The sequence below is a fragment of the Peromyscus maniculatus genome, chromosome 10 (genome assembly GCF_049852395.1).
Source record: "Peromyscus maniculatus bairdii isolate BWxNUB_F1_BW_parent chromosome 10, HU_Pman_BW_mat_3.1, whole genome shotgun sequence".
In the NCBI taxonomy this organism is placed as follows: Eukaryota; Metazoa; Chordata; class Mammalia; order Rodentia; family Cricetidae; genus Peromyscus; species Peromyscus maniculatus.
Genome location: NC_134861.1, coordinates 10,483,458 through 10,501,102, shown reverse-complemented (window position 1 = coordinate 10,501,102; position 17,645 = coordinate 10,483,458). Strand labels below are relative to the sequence as shown.

Below are 17,645 nucleotides of genomic sequence, written 5' to 3'. Positions count from 1 at the left end.
AGAAAAGACACATTGATCTCTGGCCTCCACACACACACATACAGGTGTGTGCAATGCACACACACACACACACACACACACACACACACACCAAAAAATAAGCACACTAAAAAATGAAAAGAGATGGCAAGAATCCTTAACAAGATGTTAGCAATTTCCAACACATAAATGAATTATATATCCTACCAAATGAAATCTAATCCAAAAATGCAATGCTAGTTCAGAACTGAAATATCAATGCCATATTCCACAAAAGCGGGATAAAGAATAAAATAACAATTAGTTCTGATAGAGAAAACAAAGAAATGCAGCTCTTATCTATAGTGAAAATGTTTATAAAGGAGAAACAAAGAACTTCCTCATACTGATAAAGGACAGCCCCAGAAATCCCCAGTTGACACCACATTTAACAGTAGAACTTCAAATGCTTCCACTGGAACAAGAGAGGGACAGTGACCCTCATTAATTGCATTTGATAACGTGCCTGGCAATCTAGCCAGTGTGATGAGGTAAGAGAAGAGCTACAGAACAGAAGGAAGAAGTACCAAGTATATGAAGGTCTCTATATAAAACACTAGGTATCTATGAAGACAAATAACTCCAGAGAGTCACGTAGACAAACCAACATTCAAGAACCTGCCACATTTTCACATGGTAGCAATGAACACGTGTACACACACTAACTGCTACACCTTTACAAGTGCTCAAAAGTAAAATGCTGAGATATAAAGCTAATTTTAAAAGTGTAAAGTTTGTATTCTGAAAATCAAGGCACTGAGTAAAGACTCAGAAGAGCTAAGTAAATGGAGATACAATCTTCATTCACAAAAGGAAGACTCAACCCTGTAAGGATGCAAATTCCCTCTAGATGACAGTACAAATGTTAGCAAATTCCAAGCAATGCTTACAGTAGGCAAAGGCAAGATCATTCCAAAAAAGATATGGATAACAAAAGGAAAAGTGACAGCTAACATTTGAAAAAGGACCAAAAGGTGGAAGGAGTTAGTTTACCCAATCCCAAGACTTACTACAAAATAACAATACTCAAGATAATGTCCAGGAAAGGATAAATACTGAGGACGACCTAATAACGCCTAAGACCCAGAAGTGCACATACACAAATATACTTAGATTTTTTTCTTTTACAAAAAAATCCAATAAAGATGATGTTTTCAATAAACCACAAAGCAGCCATCCCATAATCAAGAAAGAAAGACCTTAGCCTCACCCTCACACCTTGTTTAAATATCACCTTGAAATACATGCCACAGATGTATCTACTAACTCTAAAATTGCAAATCTGTTGGAAAAACAGAGACAACCTTTGGGAATTAAGGCTAAGCTAAGTGTTCTTAGACTCAACTCAGAGCAATAAAAGAAACTTTGATCTAGTCAACAATTTGAACGGGCCATAAAACAGGAAAAAAATAATAAATTGAATCTCATCAAAATGTAAAATGTTTGTTCACTAGCAAAACAAAACAAAAATCTCTTAAGACAAAGTGATGACAAGCCATAGGCTGAGGGAAGATATTTGCAAGTCACACATCTGGTAAAGGACCAGTATCTAGCACATTTAGAGTTACCTCAGAGTCCGTCAGTTTAAAAACTTTCCAGTTCTATGGTTTAACCACTTTGGAAAACAGTTTTGCTGTATCTCAATATTTTGCAGATACCACATGCCTCTGCACTATTTCTAGGCATTCAGGCCAGAGAAATTAGTATTTATGCTCATATGAAAACTTGACATGGTGTTCAAAGCAGCTTTATTCATAATCATCATAAATTGGAAGCTACCAGGATGTCTTTCGCAGACAGAATGGTAAAACATGCTGCGATAACAGCCACACTGTGGAATACCACTTAGCAGTAAACAGGAATAAACTACTGATATAATCAACAACCTGTATGAATTTCCAGAGAATTATGCTCAGTATAAAAAATCCATAAACCAGATGCTTCTGTTTTTATGATATTACAAAGTTGCAGAGACAGAGAATTAAGAATGGAGGTGGTGTGGCTCTGGAGGGGCAATGAGAGGGGTCCTTGTGCCTGAGGTTGGATGTTGTCATTGTCACACCACACTACCACTTCAGGAAGACAGTACCATTGGGAAACCAGGAAAAACCACATAAGATCTGCCTTCTGTCGTGACTACACATGGATCCACAAGTAGCTTTAAAATGACAAAAAAAAAAAAAAAGAAAGAAAGAAAAAAGTAATAAACCAAGGCTGGAGAGATGGCTCAGTGGCAAAGAGCTCTTGTAGCTCTTGCAGAAGAGCTGAGCTGTGTGCTAGTACCCACATGGTGGTCATGATCACCTGTAACTACAATTCCAGGGGATCCCATGCGCTCTTCTGACCTCCCCGGGTACCGGGCACACACTCTAGACATTCAATGCAAATACACACGTGCAAGCAAAACACTCTGAATGATAAAAGAAGATAAACCAGATTCTAGTTTAGAGGAAGTGGTGCATTTACACATTCCTGGTGGGAACAAGAAATGGTCAGGCACTCGAGAAAACAGTTTGGCAGTCCCTCAAAACGCTAAAGTTACTCCATGGCCAGAATTTCCACTCCTAGAATTTCCCTACCACGTTCCCAAGAGAAATAACAAGGTTAGATCTACACAAAGGTCTAAGCAATTTTCATAGCACTATTATTTACAATATGAGCAAAGCAGGGAAACAACCCAACTATGAGTCAAATGTGAGTGAATAAACAAAATGGCCAGGCACACACCTGTAATTCAAGCATTCAGGAGGTCAAGGCAAAAGGATCAGGAGTTCAAAGTCAGTCTCAGTTACATAATGAGTTCAAAGCCAGCCTGAGCTACGTGAGACCCTATCTCAATTTTTTTAAATTAAGTTAAATAAAAAAATATAGTCCATCCTCCCATTCCCTCCCCACTAAAATGTGGTTCCTCAATACAATGGAATAGAACTTGGCCCATGAAAAAGAATGTAGTACTAGTAAGACATAACCAACTATATATACCTTGAAAACCTCATATTGGGGGGGAGCAGTCACTCACAAAGGATCATGGACTATACGGCTCCCTTTGTATGAAATATCCAGGATAGTTAAATCCAGAAAGACAGGACGTAGAATCATGTGTATCTATGTCTAGTGGAGGGGAAGGAGGACTCTAACAGGCATGACAGCTAATGGACAGAAAGCTGCTTTGAGAAGTAAGGGAAAAAATTCCAAAATTAAATTGTATGATAATCCTATACTAATACTATGAGGTTAATGTAATCCATATTTAATGCACATGTCAAGTAAAGTTAATATATAAGGTTATACATAAATATAGTAAATAAAATTAACATATAGCATTAAGACATAATTCCATATAACAAAATTAATTGTGCAAATACTGAAGAAACCATTTAATTGTCTTAAACTTTCAGTTAATCTTCATAGTTCACCAAGTAACAACTGTAGTAGTGGTTTGAGAAGTACAGTGAGAATAAATCAGCCTCTTGAAAACTTAGCCCGAGTGCCTGGGGATGTAGCTCAGTTGAAAAAGCGCTTGCCTAGTCGCCACAAAGAGCCCTGGGTTCCGTCTCTAGAACCACATGAAACTGGGTGTGGTAGTGCAGACCTGTAATCCCAGCTCTGAGAAAGTGGGAGCAGGAGGATCACAAGTTCAAGGTTATCCCCAACCACATAGCAAGTTTAAGGTTAGCCTGCTATACATGAGACCCTGTCTCAATAAAAGGAAATTAATTAAATAAAACTAAAATCCAGACTATATTATTTAAAAGAAAGTATCCTTTCTCTTGATAAATTTTCTTACACGCCAAGAACTTGATTGTTCCATTTACCTTGTTAAGATGATAAATTGAGTGTCCTTTAAATAGCTACACATTTCTGGAGGGTTCTGACTGAGTAGTGGCATCTGAGGAGCAAGTAGGGCCCTTGGGAGCCAGCCACTACATCTCAGAAGGGAAGCTGGGCTCAAGAGTGCCTTCCTGGGTGGGTTGTAGGGGCACCAGGAAAGAAGGCCCAGGAGATGACAGTGACCTTCAGATGTCTTTTGTCCTATGTTCTCCAGCTATGACTGGTAAAAAAAAAAAAAAAAAAAAAAAAATTCCAGGGTTGTGGTCCAGGGGAAGGCTGTCAGCTCAAAGCTCCCTTGAAGCTGGCAGGAAGGTGATGCTGGAGGCAAGAGCCAGTTGCAGAGAAATAAAGGGACATGGGCTCAGGACAGAGCTCCTGTGTTATCACAGGTCGGCAGCACAAGCCTGTCTTCCCTTCTGATGATCTCACGTGCTGGGCACTTGTTCCTCTGTCCACTGCTCTGCAGGGAGTCCCTTGAGCTGACTGGCCACCTAAGTGCTCAAGGCCTGTCCACACACCACACAGTCCTACAAATGGGATTGACTTTTCTCCTCCCTGGTCTGGTTAGAACCTACAGGGCTCTACATCCGGTCACTTATGGAAGCGTCTTCATTTCCGTAGCAACCAGCCAGTGCCCTCCACACTGCCCAGGCCTGGTGAGCATCTTCAGCAGCTGTGCTCGACCCACCCCACTAGCTGAAACCATGCCCATCCCTTCTCTTTGCATTAACCCCAAGTTAGACTCCCACGTCTGTAAGTCAAGGTCTGTCACCCACTGTCGTCACCCTGATGATCTCAGGTTCACTGCTAAGGTCACCAGCTTGCATTTGGAATCTGAAGGCAGAGGGGACATAGGACACAAGAGACCAGATGAAGAACCTTCCCCATCACCATGTCTGTTCACAGCCCACTTCTTAGTGAGGACCAGAGAAGCTGCCTCTGCCAGCCACTATGTGGGGTAGTAGAATCCATACTAAGAGGAACCCGGAGGAAACTGGAAACATCCTAGACTCATCTTTTCTGAAGTCATGAAGTCTGAGAAAGACTGTTTCCCCTCGTGGGGATGGCTCACCCTTAGAATGACCACTGAGGGCATGCAACACCTGCCTAAGAGGAAGACACCTGACCCACAATTATCCTGAAGGGAAACCCACCCCAGATGTGGTACATCCCAAGCCAGAGATGGCTAATGAACTACCCACAGCCACTACCAGCCAGAATAGGCGGGAAGCCTAATGGGGTTCTGCTCCTAGGCTGCTGCAGCGCTGGTCAGAACCGGAGGGATAGGCAAGAAAGAACCAGCAGCAAGGGGCCAATCTCTATCCCAGGCTGCTTCTCCGCCAGCTCCTCGGGAGCCGAGGCTTGCTTCTCTTTGTGCTTCTCCTTCTGGAGGGGAAAGATGACACCCTCCACCCAGTACACACCCACCTAGGCTCACAGCCACCCTTTCCCCATTTTTGGATCATACCCTAGACCTCTTCTTCGTGCATAGTATGGATGGAACTGTGTCCCCATAATGTGCACAGGTAAAATCCCGACCCCTAATGGGACTGTACTGGAAGATGAGGCTCTACAAAGCTGAGAGGCTCTGTCTTCTGTATCGGACTGGGAAGCTTCATCTATCAAATCTCAACAGTACAGCAGCCTAAACAAGATCTGAACAAAATGCCAGTGAGCACACCAACATGGATGGGGGGATCTCACAAGGCCCTACTCCTAGATGAAGCACTACAGGCAATTAACAACTGCTAAGAAAGAGAAGGAGAATTAGTATTTCCCAGGGAAGAGCTCCCTAACTGGTTACCCAATACCAAGGGGTCAGTCCTAAAAACATATACATATGAACAATGCTAAATAGACTCAGAAGGTTGTACTTACACATGTATACATATGTATACATGTAACAATAATGACTAAAGAGAAACACAAAAGATGATACATGAAGTAGAAGGAGGGTTTGGAGACAGGGGAAGGAAACACTGGGGTACCAGGAGGGACACTGATAACAGGGACAGAAGATGATCAAAACATATCCATGGATGAGATGCCATAATGAAATCCATTATTTTGTACAATTGAAAAATGCTAATAAAAATATAAAGCTCCATTTAAAAAAAAAAAAACAAAGAGTAATTGGGTTAAAACAAAGTCACCGGGGTGGGTCCTATGCTACTCTGAGTGGTGTCCTTAGAAGAGACTTGAGAACAGAAGACACCAGACCTGTATACACAGATGGACAGCCACAGCAGGACACAGCTAGAAGGTAGCTATCCTCAGGCCTGGAGAGAACCCTGCTCCTCATAATGCCTACTGCTATTTCTCCAGCTCTCTCCTAACCCTGGTAAAAGTGCAGACATCCCCAGAAGCGGTGTTACGTAATCCTTACCCTCCAGCAGTGTCCAGACCCCACGCCCCCCACCACAGGTCACTTCACATAACTGTACTGAACACAGCTGGGGCTGGTCATCCGACCTCTGCAAGCCATGCAGCAGACACTAGGCTTGCAGCCGCAGACCTGACCATGACCTCTAGATCACAGGCTACCCCTAGAACAACAGACCCAATTTCTTGTCGGCGGGGCAGGAGGTCTCCAGAGTCCCTTCCCCACCAGACACACCAGGTTCTACAATCTGGTGTCAGTGGCTCCCACGCAAAGGTACCATCATCAGGAGAACCAAGGAGACTAGCCTGTCCAGGGACAGCACTTTGGCCCAAGTCACCAACTGTCACGAAGACTAATGGCAAATGAGGAACAAGACTGCTGAGTCAGGAACCTAAGGTCCACACACACTTCCTGCAGTCCCTGGGCTATGCCGTGAAGCCCCCTGCCCAGAGAGAGGCTCTAACTGCCCTTCCTGTCAATGCTGGAAGAAAAACAAACAGGTGACATTAGACCCTGTGGCTTCTGCTGCCCAAATGCTGGAGCACTTGGGGACAAACAACATCAGTGGACTTGATCACAGAGCTGGGTAGTGCTAGGGGTCTGACGGAGCCCCGTCTCACATGCCCGCTACAATGTACACAAACAGGCAGCATATCCAGACTGGAGCAGGTACCCCACCTCACCCCTGCTGACTATCCAACCCAGGGGCTAGAAAGAGAGAGAAAGGGGGAGGGGGAGGGAAGGGAAAGAAGAGAAAAGAAAAGGAAGCAATAAAGGTGGTCACCTCCCCTGCCCAGCATCTGACCCATAATCCAGGAGAAACTGAAGCTGACCCAAGCCAGGGCGACCACTGGGGTCTCTGTACAATATGCAAGGTGCCCTGGCTACTATTAAACAAACTACACTTAAGAGTCAGGTCACTCCAACAATAAGCTCACTGGCCTCTTGCCTAGAACTCCACGTATTACCAGCGCTACCCCAAGGGGACACGCAGCCAATAAATGCCTTCCCAGTCCACTAAGGTACCAGAATCACAAAGGCCCCAAAAGAGTCACTAATAAAAACTAGACAGGGAAGCAGGGCTTCCACAGTCACCCTTGACCCACCTATCCTGGCTGAGCCTGCGAGCTTGGCCCAGTGGGATCACCAGGAAGGGCATGCTAATCCCAAAGAACACACTCTCGCCAGTGCCGGGTCTAGCGGGCCAGCTTCCTGGCTGATGAAGAGAACTCATCTGCAAACCTCTGCACTTGCTGCTACTCTGGGGTACGCTTGTAAATGTCCAGTCGGGGATCATTATGGTACAGCTCAGTGGGAGAGCACTTACCTGGCATGTGCAGTCATGGGTTCAATCCCCAGCCCCTCGAGGTAAGTAAAACACAATATGACAATATAACAATAAATAAATTTCTGATCAGTATTTTTAATGGCTGTAGGCTTTTGGATTTCTTTCTAGGATCACCTTTGGTTACTGATGCTTTTCTAGGAATTTTCCTGTTTTATCTATTGAAGTTTTCAAGTTCTCCCAGGCATCAAATGATCCCTGTGTGCCCCAAACTCTCTATTTTGGTTGGCTGCTTTGTCTGTAACCACCCTTTCCAGGCCTCACACCCCTCATGGGTGTCTTTCTTCTTGCTTCTCTCTCTCAGGCTTTTCTACTTCAAAGGGTGAACTCTGACACCTCTGTTCTAAAGCAGACCAGACTGGAGCCTCCAAGCAATTCAACTCGGTTCTCTGTGAAGGTGTGAACCAGCCAAAAGTGGCAGAGAGCAGGGAGTGGCCACAGCTCCCTCGGTAGAGAGGCTCTGTCTGGCGTGTTCTGCCCTCACTCTGCTCCCTTTCATCAGCGTCCCCAAGTCTCAGGGTAATCAAGCAGAACCCGCACTGCAGACTAATGCAACAGAGGCCATTCCACAGGTAACACTTCGTTTTAAAGGGGTTTAACTATCTGTCTTAAGTACAGGATGAACAAATGTGCAGCAGACTTTCTACTCCTCACACATCCTACAGGACAAGACTTCCCTTTGGTTTAGTCCCTGTTTGTTTAGTTGGGAAGATGGGTCATTTACTACATCCAAAATCCTCCCCAAAGAATAAGCCTCAGGCATACGGACCATTCAGTCCTACATTCTTATTCATTCATTCTCTCTCTCTCTCTCTCTCTCTCTCTCTCTCTCTCTCTCTCTCTCTCTCTCTCTCTCTCCTCTCTCCCTCTCTCCCTCTCTTCCCCTCTCTCCCCTCTCTCCTCTCTCTCTCTTTCTCACACACACACTCTCTCACACACACACATGCTCTCTTGCAAGCATGCACACACACATAGACTCATACATACATATTCTCACACACATTCACACACATATACACATGCTTACTCTCTCTCTCTCTCTCTCTCTTTCTCTCACACACACACACACACACATACACACACACACACACACACACACACACACACACACACACACACACACGAATGCACACACATGCCACAAAAAGGATTCAGAGAAGACAGGAATAGCTCCTAGCACATTCTTCCATGTGGGGCTGAAGCTTTCCAAAGACGCTGCTTCTCGGTTAGAGACTAAAGAGCACTGTGACTGGGGAGTTGGAATGTTGCAGAATGAGAGCCAAAACTGCTGTGGGCTATCCAGGTTCTTTAGAAAACAGCACCTTACCTTTAACTTTTGTATATGGCCTAACACGCCCATGCTTGTTAGGTAAACCTCTCGGAAGGTAAGTTTAGTAACTTAGCTTCCACCAACCCTAAAGCTGAGAGTGCTCTGCGAATGTCTGAAGCCTATAGGAAGATTCCCCCATTTGGTTGCTGCCCACCTACCTGACAGTCCGCAACTGCATGTGTTGAATTCATTGGTTCATGACTCTCTGCTGTCCTATGGCTCTCTAAGTACATGTAATATCTTGCATGATGGAGCATGTCATTTCATATTGAATCCCACCTTGACCTTGGTCACTCATCTTTGCCTCAAAATAAACTATGTTCTTACTTCCTTCAAGGCAGAGTGAAATCCATTCTGCTGATTCAGGTGATGGAGGCCTCACACCCTAAAATAATGTGAGGCGTCAAGCTTGACAGCATTAGCAGAAGGATACCCAGACCCCAGCACAGCCTGGCCACAGAGGGCTCCCAAATGGTGAATTCTCACATGGTACCATCACCCAGGACACTCAGCGGTTTTTACAAGATGCAGGGGCAGCACACGCTGCCAGCACAATAGAACATAACTGAACTTGGACAAGAGCGGCTATGGCAACAGGGTCAAGGCAACCAAACTGAAAACAGTGGGAAAGGGATGAGGCACTACAGCCCCGAGCAACACACTGTGCTGGGGTGTGGCCACTAATGTGTCTGTGACTTCTCTCTGTTCCACAAGTCCCTGGGACAAAATGGAGAGGGGATGGGGATGGGGATGGGGATGGGGAGATAGCCATGTAGAGATTTGTGTCTTTTTTCTTTTCTTTCTTTCTATTTATTTATTTAATTAATTAATTAATTATTATTATTACTATTATTATTTGGTTTTTCGAGACAGGGTTTCTCTGTGTAGCTTTGGTGCTTGTCCTGGATCTCGCTCTACAGACCAGGTGGGTCTCGAACTCACAGAGATCCGCCTGGCTCTGGAGGTTTGTGTCTTAGAACAGCCCAATGCTCCAGTCAGGATGCGCCCCAGACACACAGCACATCTGGCAGCCACATGCCTGGGCCTCCTGAGTGCAACACCTGCTTCAATAACTGAGCCCACTCTTCCCCTTGCTAGGCACCCTCACTTACAGACTCTTCCCCAGGGAAAAGAGAAACCGAGATCTCTAAATCCCTGGTAGTTCACCCCACTGCATCCAGAACTTGCCTGGACACTGACCCTTCCCCATCCCATGTCTCTACTTGTGCCAGGGATCTTGGCTGTCTGGTCCTCATGCTTGTCATGGCTCAAGACCCTCCCCGAGCAGTCATGCAGGAAGAGCTCAGCCTCTTGTTCCACTCTGAGGCTGAGAACACAGGAGGTCGTAGAACACTGCACACACTGCCGTGCCTCATGGCTGTCTTTGCCTATCTTCCTTCCCTCAGGCTCCACCAGCTCAGACCTTCTGAACCATCTTCTACCATTTCCTACAGATGATACAGCACCTCTCACCACCATCACTAGGATGCCCAACAGAGCCAAGGTACAAGCCTGGGATCCCTCTCACAGTCAAGGTGAGTCCCAGGTCCCAAGGATTGGTGGGGCCTGCTAATCACAATCCCCAGGGCGGTCGATGCTGTGGCCCTGGAATACCCAGGGTACTAGTACTTCCGGGGTGGATTATAATCAGGCATTGCTTAAAGAAATAAAAGTACACTCCACTGAGGAAAACACTCCAGGAAATGTCAAGTTCACACCCCTGAAAATGTAAGGAAATACTTTAAATCTATATGAATACTTGGGGGAAAAAAGCTTCTTAAAACACAATGTCTAACTACAGGTGGGAGAGGATGCTGGAGCAGTGCACAAAGAGCAGTTCACTCAAGGTACACCATGCGTGGTTACACCCATGCAAAAGGGCAAGCCTCAGCACAAACAATGAAAGTATCCCGATGAAATGACAACTACGCAGTTAAAGAGGACACATAAAGACAAACCCTTAAAAGTGAATGTCATTCAGCTGGGTTAACCGGGTTGGTGACATTACCTGATGGAAACTTCCTTCTTAAGAACCCCAATTCCATAGGGACTGGACTCCCCTTCATCTGCCTTCCTCATCCATAGGGCTGCCACAAAACCAAGAGAGGTGAAACACTCAAGCAGCGACACCAGTCACAAGAGCTAAGACAGGAAAGCAGCCCTGGTGACCGCCAGTGGCTGGAGGGATGAGGAATAGGAATATTATTCAGCCATGGAGTAGGACACAACCATGCCATCTGCAAAATCAATAGAACCAGAGGGCATCAGGTCGAGTTAAGCAGACACCAGAAGACTATATACTGTCTTGTTCTCTCTCGTGCTAAAACAAGCCAACATAGATGAAGAATAGCGATGGCTGGAAAGTGAGAGGGGGGTTACAGATGCAGGTTTGGTAATAGGTAACAGAGCACAGTGAGGCGAAAGGAGTATATTCTGATGTTCCCAGCATAGTGGAGTGACGCTATCACAGCCTACTGCGGGTTTTTATGAAAAACTAGCCAGAGGCGGTGCGAGGGCTGTGAGATTAAAAAATGCGGTGGCGCACGCCTTTTATCCCAGCACTCGGGAGGCAGAGCCAGGTGGATCTCTGTGAGTTCGAGGCCAGCCTGAGCTACCAAGTGAGTTCCAGGAAAGGCGCAAAGCTACATAGAGAAACCCTGTCTCGAAAAACCAAAAAAAAAAAAAAAAAAAAAATGGCCAGGAAGGAAATGCTAATTGTCCTGACTTGATCTGTACATCCTGCATGTGCATGCTGAAATATCACACTGCACCTCTTAAATCCGATTAATACCTATTAATCAAAATAAAATTATAGATAAATAAAAATAAAATTACATCCATAGCCATGAGAAAAAAATATGAAAGGAAAAATGCTATAAGCAAGGTGATCCATAGGCAGCAAAGATAAGAAATGAAATCAGACGAAAGCAGAAGATGCAGAAAAACCCTGAATAGAAGATGAAAATGAGGGCTGGAGAGATGGCTCAGAGGTTAAGAGCACCGACTGCTCTCCCAGAGGTCCTGAGTTCAATTCCCAGCAACCACATGGTGGCTCACAACCATCTGTAATGAGATCTGGCACCTCTTCTGTATACATAATAAATAAATAAATCTTAAAAAAAAAAAAAAAAAAAAAAAAGAAGATGAAAATGAGTGTCATGGGCCCCTTCACAGACACACACAAGCATGGCCCCTTCACAGACTCACACAAGCATGGCTCCTTCACAGACTCACACAAGCATGGCTCCTTCACAGACACACACAAGCATGGCTCCTTCACAGACACACACAAGCATGGCTCCTTCACAGACACACACAAGCATGGCTCCTTCACAGACACACATGAGCATGGCCCACAGGGAAGTCTGCTGCTCCAGCCTTGCAGGGTACTTTTAGCTCTGAGATAAGACGATTTCCCGAAGATTCCCTTCCCGACCTTAGGAAGGTAATAAAGCCAAGGGCAAGCTAAGTGCAGTGAGGCAGGACTTCCAGCCAGGAATGGGAGGCCAGGGCTGGAGGATCAAATGCTCAAGGCTAGCTTGGGCTACACAGCAAGAGCCAGAAAGTACCACGGAAATGTCAATACCAGTATGATGACTCTGGAGGCCAAAGAAAAAGCCTCTGAAGATCTCTGACTGATATATTTATACATACAGTATGCAACACATATACATGTATACCTGGACATGTACACATGCATGCACAAATGCCTGTATGTGGATATACACACAAACACATGTATACGTTCAGACATTCCCACAGCTCCATGTGTACCCATGTGTACAAATGCAAATGTATACATATCCACATATTCATTCCCACAGGTATGGACACACCCATGCACACAAACACATACCGCCCTCCACATGCCCATCCATGTGTCCACACACTCATTAGCACACACATGGACTAAAAATACTTATGTCATTTATTCTTCAGTTAGATTCAAACTTTGCTAGAAACACTACATTGCATTACAGTGTCCAGACATTGGAATAAAATGTTTAAAACTAACAGTGGGTATAATAATACCTTTTATTGATAAGGTGAAAACAGTTGGGAAATGGCTACTCTGTCCTATAGCCTGAACAACCACTATGAGACTTTAGCAAAAGGTACACAGAGTGCCTGTGAGCCCCAAGCTGAAAGAAGATTCTGGATTCTTCCAGCAAAGTCACCCAAGATGTACCAAGCCTCACTTTTAGGCTTCCTCAAGTTACTCCTTCTTAGCTCACCCAGTGGGCTCAGCTTCCTCCCTACACCAGACAAGGACACATCGGTGACAAGCCACAGGGGGACAAAGGGGCTGATGCAGGGTTCCCTCCCGGCCGATTTCATCTGCGGGAGAGGTCGACAGTCACACAGCCTCAGCAGGCCACAGTGGGGTGCTCAAAGGAGGGTTCACAGGCCAGGGAAGGTGGATGCCTAAGGCCAGAGGATCAGGGCCAGCTGCACCTTTACACAGCTGAGGTGTGCCCAGGACCCACCTCACCCTCCCAAGCCTGGGTCAACTCGCTACAGGCGCATCAGAAAGATGAGAGATGCCCACATGCCACCCCACGGTCATCCATGGCTCACAAGCAGCTCAGCTGCTTCAGAGAAGCAAGCCCAGGTTGCCTGCCCATCAGATTCCTCCGTCTACCCCAGATACCACCATGAAACACTGAGCATTGAAGTCTTGCCATTAAAGGTAGACTGAGGCTCAAGAAGAGAAGAGGTAGGGACCCCACAACCACAACTGCCCTTTATTATGTCAAAATCCAGCACAGCCTGGAGAGGAGCAGAGCTGACCAAAGGGCCACCTTGGACTGAGCACACTGACCTGCTTCTCGTTCTCATCCTCCAGCCGCAGCCGATCCTCAATGCAGCTTCGAGCCTGCAGGAAGGCCTTCCTCTGTGAGCGCTCCGTCAAGATCCGCACGAAGACGCCATACATGTTCACACCCACAAAGAGCAGGGCATTGGCACCGAGCTGTAGGGAGAGAACAGGCACAGGATGTAGGGTTCATGCTAGTCAGGAACAGGAGGGCCTGGGCCACCATGGGAGCCACCAAGAGGCTCTCCATCAACCCCTCAGCCAGCTCCAAACTCATAGACACCCAGGAGTATTCAAGCACTGCCCAGACCCACAGTGAAACACAGCGAGAACTACACAGGGCAGAAAGACACCTTTGTTCACGCAACAGACGGCAATGCCACAGTGTGTCACGGGACTGAGGGGCAGCTAGATCTAGTGCCCTAGGCTGGATTTTACTCCCTCCCAATTTTTTTTGTTAAAAGCTTGACCCTAGAAGACCTCAGAATGTAACTGTATTTAGAGGCAGGTTCTTAAAAGCCATAATTAAAGTAAAATGAGATCATTAGAGTGAGCTCAAATCTAGCCTGACTGATAAGAGATTAGGATGCAGGACCGTGAGAGGCCCTTGAGGAACCAGCCCTGCCCCAACCTTGATTGTAGAGCCCAGCCTCCAGCACCGTGAGAAAATACATTTCTGTTATAGAAACAACCATCCCCGCCCCCCCGACTCTGTGGTACTCTGTTATGACAGTCCCACAAAAATAATACACCTACAACATAAGAATACGAGATGGCTGCTTTCAACACTCCATGGAACACCCTAGAAAGATTCAGAGGAGCTAAGTCGACAAAAATAAAACCCCAGTAATTGATTTCGCACAAAATAAACAGCAGCACAAGAAAGACTGGCGGCCTGCTCTGCAAACGACCCCTTCCGCCATGACTGCCAGGCTGAGGAGGGGCCCACAGGGAGTCCAGACTCTTAGGCCTACTTTGAAGGCCAGAGGGACATTGCCTGTTTGGTTAGATAGAATTCCAGGAATATAGCTCATGGCCCTGACCCCGCTCTAGTCAAGATCCCACAGGACCAGAAGATGTCACACAGATTGGCAATAGCCAAAGAACTCAGCTCAGACCCCAGACATCAGCTCTAAGGACTTCCTCCTGAAGGTCTCTTCCCCTGGCATGTCCCAGTGCCTAGCAGACCACAGGACCAGAGCTGGATAGAGGCATGTGTCACTGGTCACAGAGGAGCAAGGCAGCCCTCAGAGCAGGGGACGCCTATCCAACCCAAGGAAATGCCGGTCTGTCAGCTGCCACGGTGTAGAACTTCTAGCTGATTAAATGTGGCATTTCCACCTCTGCTTCCTCCTCTGGGAGGAGGGGGATGCAGACTTCAAATGCTACTACTGCTCCTCACAGATTACCTCTAAGGAGTCCAGACATGGCTATGCCACACTCTTTACAGAGAGGACAAGGCCAGTAAACACAGCACAAGATGGACCAAGTGTCTCCTGACAGCTGCTAGGAGAGACTGGGGAGATGTCTAACCAGGAGTGGGCCTGAGACAACCTTGGGACAAGAACTGCTAGGCACCCGGCATATTCCTGAATGCTGACCTGGGAGTAAGCGGGAGGTCCAGTCTGGAACACCACCATATTGGACAGATCTGGGCATCAGACAAGGATCTGGGCATCTTCAAACTCGGGTTGTCTGAGATGACTTCTTTTAAAGTAGATTAAAATGAGGACCGGAACTGGGGACTCTCTTAACAAGGCATCCAGAACTCACAGGTGACTTTAACCCTGACTTGATGGGCAAGCATGGGCAAGCCTGAAGGCGAGTTGTTTCCTTTACTGACGGAAATTAGAGCATACGCTCCAAGCAATGAAAGCAGCTGTTGATTTAGATCTATGTTGCAGGGACCTTCCAGTGGGCTGCATCAAATAAGGTAGCAGTGAGATTGTAACCAGACAAGTTCTTTAATTTTCTTTTGCAATCAATCATCCTATAACTACTTTGTCATCGAACACTAGATCCCTTCTGATTTGGTACCCACCTCTAACTCCAGGAATTCCACCTGTCATAAGTAAAATTTTGCATCTCAAAGTCGTGAACCAGTAGTGGTCACCTGTACTCTAGAAACCTATCAGAGACAGCAGCATATACTGTGACCCTGACCTCACCAGGTGATCTATGAATCTGTGATCCCGACATGGAACTCACTAAGGATGAGAACAAGGGAGTCCCTCTGTGTCCTCAGTAGCTAAACTCAAGCCCACCCCACTGTGTGCTACGTCCTCTTGGCATCTCCTCGCCCACTGAATGGTTCACTGGACCATGTGCTGAGCGCTACAGGCTATTCCAATGGCGTCACTGTGACTCCTCAGCTCACAAGAAGTCAGGTGAGTAACTCAACCAGAGGGAAACATATTATGTACACTGAGCGACTGTTCAGGCCCGCGGGGCTTCAGGGATTGCGGGAGGGTATAGACCACAGCCAATATGGTCTATACCATATAAGAGCAGATTATGCACAGAGCATGTGAAGTCACATGACACCAACAGAAAAAACAACTAGTGCCACCACCTCCCCGAGAGAGCAGTAGAGTTCTCTGGAAGGCACGTAATATGGGAAACGATGGTACAGGATGCACAGTTACTTCAGCCCAAGGGCCAGGCCTGCTGTTTCTAGGGCTCACAGAACCCTGAGCAAGGCCTACCACTGTGCATCAAACCTTCTAAAGCCACTGGATGCTGAGTCCCACATGCAAAACTGGAACCCCAGACGCATGGCCACAGTAGCATCTCTAGATCTGGACACTGAGTATACAGAACATCAGGACCCTCAGCGCATACTGGGTTGGACATCATGGCCATTATGAGGGTGACCCTGTACAAGATGTTCAGGGTCACATGGAGAGAGTGGACGGTGCAGCCTTACGCTCCCCTGGCCCTCAACACAGGACAAAAGCCTAGCCTGAGGGTTGAGAGATCAGGCAGGTAGGCATGTAGGGTAACGGCACCTTTCAGGACAACGTAGCACACTGGGTACTAATAGGAGATCTGACCAGTCCCTGAAGAGCATGGGGATCTGCAATAGGCCAAGGCCAGAGGAATGAGCCATGCTATCAGCTGAGCTGGAGAGCCCCAGAGAAAGGCTTGCACAAGAGGCTACCTCCACCTTCCAAAGGAAGTGAGACACACTCCTTAAAGTAAAAACAACAATTAAAGCCTCCCTTCTGAGCTCTGCCCACATCATATCTTCTTTCCTCCCATGACACTCACCCAGAACGTGTGGGCCCAGATTGAGGGTGTGTGAATGAGAGTTGGCGAAAGAGCTAAGAACCAGTGCATTCACTTGTCAGTGTGCTAGGCCTCAGGGACCACCCCTTCCTCCCTAAATGCACCAGAGCCCCTGTGTGTGAAGTGAGAAGGCTGTGAGGCTGTTGGATAGGCTGGCTGCCCATCTCCACACAGCACAGGGGTATCCCTGGGAGGCCCCTGGCTTCTCGACATCCTTGATCAGAAGTGAGAAGCTCCCTTCTCCATGTCCACTAGCTAAAAATCTGCCTGCTGTAGAAGAGAAGTATATCCAAATACCCTTAGGACATCTGAAAGACTACATCATCAGTGAAGTCAAAATTCTACATGATGCTGTCCTCCTGGGAGCCACTCCAAGGGAAAGAGGTCAGTGAATCAAGCAGCCCGTCCCCCACAGACAGCATTGTGGAGAAGGGTTTGTGGGGGGAAACTGACCCCTTAGGAAGACTAAGGGACATCTGCTAAATACCTCTCACCTGCCCAGGCCTGGCCTGCCTAGCTATCCCTGGACCCTTCACCTCTTATCGGCCAGTGTTACAATTGCATTCAACTGACTGACAAACGTTCACCACCTATGTTATCCACAGGGACAGTGATCCTCTCAATTCTCCCCACG

General features: G+C 46.6%; 1 protein-coding gene across 1 annotated transcript in view; it reads right to left on the bottom strand.

Annotated features, from left to right (window-relative positions):
* Adcy1 (adenylate cyclase 1) overlaps positions 1-17,645 on the bottom strand; it is a 129,624-nt gene that overhangs the window by 100,207 nt on the left and 11,772 nt on the right. Inside the window, exon 2 of the mRNA XM_006973013.4 lies at positions 13,730-13,879. Within this exon, the coding sequence (XP_006973075.2) occupies positions 13,730-13,879 (150 nt within the window). The remainder of the gene's footprint in view (positions 1-13,729; positions 13,880-17,645) is intronic.